Below are 6,237 nucleotides of genomic sequence, written 5' to 3'. Positions count from 1 at the left end.
GTCGTTGACATGTATCATGATTAGGAACAAAGAATGAGACAGCAGTACAGACCCTGTGGACACTAAAGGATATCAGAAAGGTCGCCTGGATGGCTCAGTCGGTTAAGCATCCAACAATTGGTTTCTGCTCAGGTCACGATCTCAGGGTCATTGGTTCGAGCACGGCATTGGGCTCCAAGCTCAGTGGGGAGTCTGCTTGAGATTCTCTCTTTCCCTCTCCCACTGCCCCCTCCTCACTCATGTACACACACACACTCTCTCTCTCTCTCAAAAAGAAAAAAAAAAGGATATTAAGGGAGCATCTTGCATGACCTTATGAAAATAGTTCTGATAACTTGGACAAAATGCATAAATTCCTGGAAAGATAAAAAGTATCAAAGCTTATTAGAGAAGCAATGGATAACCAGAATCGATGTAGATCTATTGCAGAAATTGAATTTGTGGATGAAAATCTTCCCCCTATCCTGCCACCAAAATCTCAAACCCCAGTTGGCTTCCTTGTTAAATTCCATCAAACATTTAAGAAAGCAGCAACACAAATCTTGCAAAAACTCTTCTGGGAACTGCAAGCTGAGGGGTGGCCCCCCCCCTCCCCAGCTCAGGTTGTGACACACACACTACCCCAATTCCAGCTGCCTGTGTGTCATTTATTAAATAAGACTTACTTTGAATTAAAATACCACCCTCATCTTCCATTACTTTTCAACACAAATTTCTTGCCACACTACTTTGCTCCCCTGACCTTTTGGGTTTTATTCCAATGACAACGTGAATCCTTCCCCACACACCCCCAACCCATCCCTTCTTCTTATGACTATGCATGGTAGGTAAGAGATTGGCCCCACCGGCCGCAGCCCCTTCCCTCCTTCCCTGCTGACAGATCTCCTTCTAAATGCATAATCCTTCAAAGCCATTTTTCAAGTTCCATCTGTTTCAATTTGGACTCTGATAAGAACACCAGTATTGTCACCAACACGAATATTATTACTAGGTTGATGCTATGATTTCTTTTTCCTGGGATGCCCCTGTGGCTCAGTGGTTGAGCATCTGCCCAGGGTCCTGGGGTCAAGCCCTGCATCGGGCTCCCTGCAGGGAGCCTGCTTCTCCCTCTGCCTGTGTCTCTGCCTGTGTGTGTGTCTCTCATGAATAAATAAATAAAATCTTTAAAAAATTTTATTTTTCGCTAGAATATAGTCCACAGAAGATCAAAGTATGAATAGGTGGAGCACTGTCACAGGGGCAAGACCCCAGGGTGGGTGTGTGCACAGCAAAGTGAACAGGGTGTGACCAGAAAGCACGGCATCTGACCAATATTGCTCGACGAGGCTTCTCCTTCCACCACTGTCTATGTTCCCTCTCATTGGAACTAACCACCTTTCATGATGGATCAATTGCCAGGTGGCATTAAAGCATGTCACCGGCCAAAAAAAAAAAAAAAAAAAAAATCAAAACTGAAATGGTCAGTTTTACAGAAGTTAGATTCATTCATTTCTGCTTGTTTATCATTTCATGGCTGGCTGCTTTTCGGTTTTTATTTCAGTTCACATCTAAAATACAGAAGATATGAACTGGTTCAAATCTTAAAATTGCATGAAATCTACACCCACCAATGTCTCCACCCGCGCTCTCATGTTCCTCCCCATAGGTTTCTAACTCAGCATCTGCTCATTCTTCCTGTGTGTCTTAGTCCATGTTTCTGCGCATTTGTGTATTTCCGTTCTTTCTTACACAGAAGTTAGCACGTAACTGCACACCCTGGAAACTGCCCCCTATCCATTTAGAGAATTTACAGGAAGGAGTCTTAGCAGGACTTAGTCACCTACAGAGGAATCATTCTTCCTCTTTAATTATCTGAATATAGTTTGTTTGAAATTAGTTTGAGCTTCACACAGACGCTCCGCCATTGGAATCCAGGGGCGATGAGGTCATTCAGGGGCTCTGCATGGGTGCATAGGGTGTCCTGATGGGAAAGGCAGGGGGTGGGTGGGTGTGCGCCGCGACACTGGCCCACTGCCGGCCCCATGTGGCCCCCGTGTCGGGCAGGTGGCTCATGCTATACCTCTGTGACAACAGTAGGGGCACGGGTTGCCTGCCCCCCTGCACTGTCATGGGGATGACATGCCCACATGTATAGCAAGCGCAGGGGACAGTCCCTCTGGCTGTGCAAGCACGCTGTTCGTGTTACAGACTTCTTCCGCTGCCTATCTGTCAGGGGTACGAGAATGTGAAGGCGTTGCCTGCCCCCCATGCTGAGAGCTGCTCACTCCTGACCACTGCTCCTGAAGGGCCTGTCTGCCCCCTTCTGAGGCCGGCGGTGGGGCTAGAGGGCGGGTGGGAGGCTCTGCACTTATGTGTCCTCTGCCTCGGTGAGGGGCCTGACCACTTTTTCTCTAGTCTTCTTGGATTTGTTTTGGACGCATTCATTTGCTGTGAAAATCATCCACTTGAGGTTTTTAAGTATATGAGATTAGAGCCAAACAACTGAATCCCTTTTGATTCTTTATTTTTTTTTTTTTAATTTTATTTATTTATTTATGATAGGCACACAGTGAGAGAGAGAGAAGCAGAGACATAGGCAGAGGGAGAAGCGGGCTCCATGCACCGGGAGCCCGACGTGGGATTCGATCCCCGGTCTCCAGGATCGCGCCCTGGGCCAAAGGCAAGCGCCAAACCGCTGCGCCACCCAGGGATCCCCCTTTTGATTCTTTAAATTAAATTTCTTTCCATCTGTGGTCATTGATATTTCTGGAAATTTGTGGGGATTTTTTTTCCAGCAGTTTCTGATAGGTGAGCTAAGTCTGTCCAGCCTCACCCCCACCCTTGCCTTAGGGGCAGAGGCACCTTATTTTCCTTATTTTAATGCTTTTTTTCTAACCTGATTTTATTATGGATTCATTTATTTTAGTTTCTCTTAGCTAACTAATTTAAGGATTCAGGACTATGAGTTTTCCTCCTAGTTCACTGATAATATTTTACAAAGTTTGCTCAAGTGGATTCTCCTGTTTTGTGCATGAGAAACTTGAGGAAGTTTCTCCCCAGGAACTGGTCCCTCCTGGAGCACACCCCCCACGCACCCTGAGCCCTGACGCCTCCCAACAACACACATCACAGAGGGGAGGTCATGCGGCTTTATTTAGAGTCGTCAGAGAGCAAGGTCCCAGCCTGAGCACACAGACCCAGGAAACTGGAGGGGGACCATCTAGCAGGTCATTGGCTTCCTCTTCGAAAGGACAAGGAAATTTCTGCCCCAGGAGATGGGTCAGGTGGAGCTCACTAGACTAGACGAGGCATTGCTCTGTGGGGGGAAGAGAGTGGAGGGGGGGTCACAGGTCGCCAGGACAGCCCCCGGCCCAGAGGGGGCAGAGATGGGGTGGGGAGGGGGACCCCCCTCAGGGGCTGTGACCTGCTCCACCCCATCCAAGGAGGCCTGGGGGATGGGGAGGCCAGTGCTCATGGCTGTCTGGTGGGTGAGCCACACACAGAGTGAAAGCAGGGGTGTGAGGTGTGGGGTGTGGGGTGTGGGGTGCTCACCTTCCACCTGGGTGGGGTTCAAGAGCTGCATGTGCACGGGCAGAGTCTTGAGGGCTCTGTTGAATTTCCCTATGACCTCGTTGTCAACCTCCAGGGTCCTGGCTGTGGGGGGGTGGGGGTTGCAGTCAGTCTTGGGCTCCGGGGTCCCTGTCCCCTCTCCCTCAATCTAGGGCAGTGCGGGGGGTCTGCGTGGACAAGGGAGGAGACGGATTGCCGCCGCGGGCTACCAGGGGTCACCCAGCATAGCTGGTGTGCTGACAGGAACACGTGTATATGACCCCACAGGAAATGCTTCTCTCAGGCAAACCAGGACTGCCTCAGCCTTGTGCCACCAGATTCTACTGGCTTCCATTTCAGGGGAGAACATGACAGTTTCAGTGGTGCTTTTGTCGAACATGACCATCCACCAAAGCTTCGAATTAGTAGTCATCTTTTGATGAGGCCAGTAACACTAAGCCAGCCCTCAATCCTGCAACCAGCCTCCTGGCCCCCTTATCTTGGATTTCTCAGGCAATCTGGGGACTTAGCCACCACTGGGGTAAAATGTGGCATCTCCAGGCCCTAAGGCCAACAGGATGCTGCTGTGTCTGCTCCCCGGGGCCCAAGGGACCGGCCAGGGGTGCTCAGCCTTGCACTCAGGGTGACCTCGCACATCGTCAGCACATACCCAGGCACTGGCACATGAGGCTCTGCTGGGGGGTGTCCATGTTCTCCATGCAGAAGAACAGGTAGTTGTCATAGTCCGTGTCCAGCAGGAAGATCTGGTTCTCCTCCACATCTGGGGGCACAGGAGCCTGGGTGAAGATGGTGTCCTGTCTGGCAGGAGGGTCCCTCCCGTGTGCAGGTGCAGTGGCCCCAGGCACCGGCATGGCCAGGGGCAGCAGGAAAAGGGAGGGAGAGGAGAGGCAGAGTGGTACAGTATGAAGCACCTGCTCAAGGTGAGAGGTGTGTGGCCAGCCAGGATTGTGGTGGGTCAGAAGGGTGGAACAGAAGAGCAGAGCCCCCACCCTGGGGGGTGCAGGAGCTGGAGGGTAGGGAGAGATGGAGGGGAAGCAGGGATGCAGGGAGGCAGAGGAAGGAGAGGGAGGAAGGAGAGAGAGGAAGGACAGGGAGGAAGGGCAGGGAGGAAGACATAGGCCCCAGGGAAAAGAGGAGGCTCAGGGTGGCCCAAAGCAAGTCTCATGTGTAAGGAACAACTAGAATTTGTAGGGGGAACACCTATGAGAAATCTCTGTGTCTCCTTTGTTTAAAGTTTACCACTAAGTTCTCCGTTTGTGTTTTTTTTTATAATTTACAAAACCCCTCAAATGTTACAGTTTGTGGCAGAGGATTCAGTAGAAGATTCTCTGTGCCCCCCGCCCCACCCTTGCCCCAGCCCGGCAGAGTCCAGGAGCTCAGTGTAAGGGGCGGTGGCAGCTGTCCATTGAGCACAGGAGGCCACCCCACTCCACATGAGGCTGGTGACCCAGGGCTTGGGCAGAGCACCCCCCGAGTCAGAGCAGGCAGCCCCGAGCACCCCCCACCTCCCCCACCCCGGCACTGGCAGGGACAGCAGCCTCCGGGCAGCTGGGGCTGGGGCTGCAGCTCAGAGTCAATGTGAGTCGACACTCACCGTCGATGCTGAACCTGGTTGCAAGTTCCGTTTTCTCTGCAAAGACCTTCTTCTCAACACACCTGTTGTCCTCCCTGAAAGGCGGTGACAGCATAATGGGGGGATGCTGAATTTGAGTGGTCCCCGCTACAGTCCCTCAGGGCAGACAGGGCTCACGGCAGGACCCACCCGGGCCCCAGGGCCCCAGCCCCATGGCTGACCAGCCTCCACACAGGCCTCTCTGTGTCCTGACCTGGGTCCCCTGTGTGGTTGGCCTATTGGCTCAGAGCCCTGGGCAGGGGCCCCAAGGGCACCAGGAACCACCCACACAGAGCCGCTCCCATTTGGACCCTGGGGAAGCGTTTGTCTATTGAATTCTTGAGGTTTCTCTATTGATTCACATGAGCTCTTTATATGTTAGGGAAATTAGATATTATATGTGTTATCAGTTAAAAATACTTTTCCTCAGTTTATCATTTCTCTTCTTATTCAACTTGTGGTATCATCCCAATTTGTTTCCTCTAAAACTCACCAGTGTTTCCTTTCCTGGCTTCTGACCACCGTTGCAGGGTTTGGGTCACCCTTTAGAAAGGCCTCTTATGTTCTGAAATTGAATTCCTGGATTTTCACTGTTTCATTGTTTCCATTGTTCAATCTTTTGCTCCATCAGGACTTCATTTGCTTTAATTCATGAGTTCAGACTCAAATTGTATTTTCCAAATGTCCACCCCCTTCTCCCAAGACCATTTATTAACTACTGAGTTTCCCCACATTCCTGATTCTCATGTGTACTTGGTTCTGTTTAGAGACATTCCCTCCATTCTACTGGGCTGCCTGTGTGCCAGAACCCCAATGGTTTTGTTTTGTTTGTTTTGTCTTTGAAGTACAGTCGGCCCACACTGTCACACTCAGTTCAGGTGTATAACATAGTGATTCAGCATCTCTACATGTTATGCTGTGCTCACCACAAGTGTGGCCACCACCTGTTATCATACCTGTACTGCAGTTTCACTATGTTCCCTGTGCTGCACCTGTCATCCTCGTGACCTACTTATTCCATAACAGGAAGCCTGGACCTCCCATTCCCCTTCACCCATTTTGTACATCTCCCTTCC

The 6,237-nt window shown here is 50.8% G+C and overlaps 1 protein-coding gene across 1 annotated transcript; it reads right to left on the bottom strand.

Moving 5' to 3' along the window:
- Window positions 1-3,278: 3,278 nt before the first annotated feature.
- On the bottom strand, window positions 3,279-5,237 carry LOC112906929 (beta-lactoglobulin-2-like). The gene is made up of 4 exons (XM_025982042.1): window positions 5,144-5,237; window positions 4,199-4,309; window positions 3,532-3,633; window positions 3,279-3,295 (listed from the first exon to the last, which is right to left on the bottom strand). Exons 1-4 carry the CDS (start codon window positions 5,235-5,237, stop codon window positions 3,279-3,281), a joined length of 324 nt encoding a protein of 107 aa, XP_025837827.1.
- Window positions 5,238-6,237: the final 1,000 nt, after the last annotated feature.

Source organism: Vulpes vulpes, chromosome 2 (genome assembly GCF_048418805.1).
Source record: "Vulpes vulpes isolate BD-2025 chromosome 2, VulVul3, whole genome shotgun sequence".
Taxonomy (NCBI): Eukaryota; Metazoa; Chordata; class Mammalia; order Carnivora; family Canidae; genus Vulpes; species Vulpes vulpes.
Note: the sequence above shows the minus strand (reverse complement) of the source record. Positions and strands in the feature narration are given on the sequence as shown.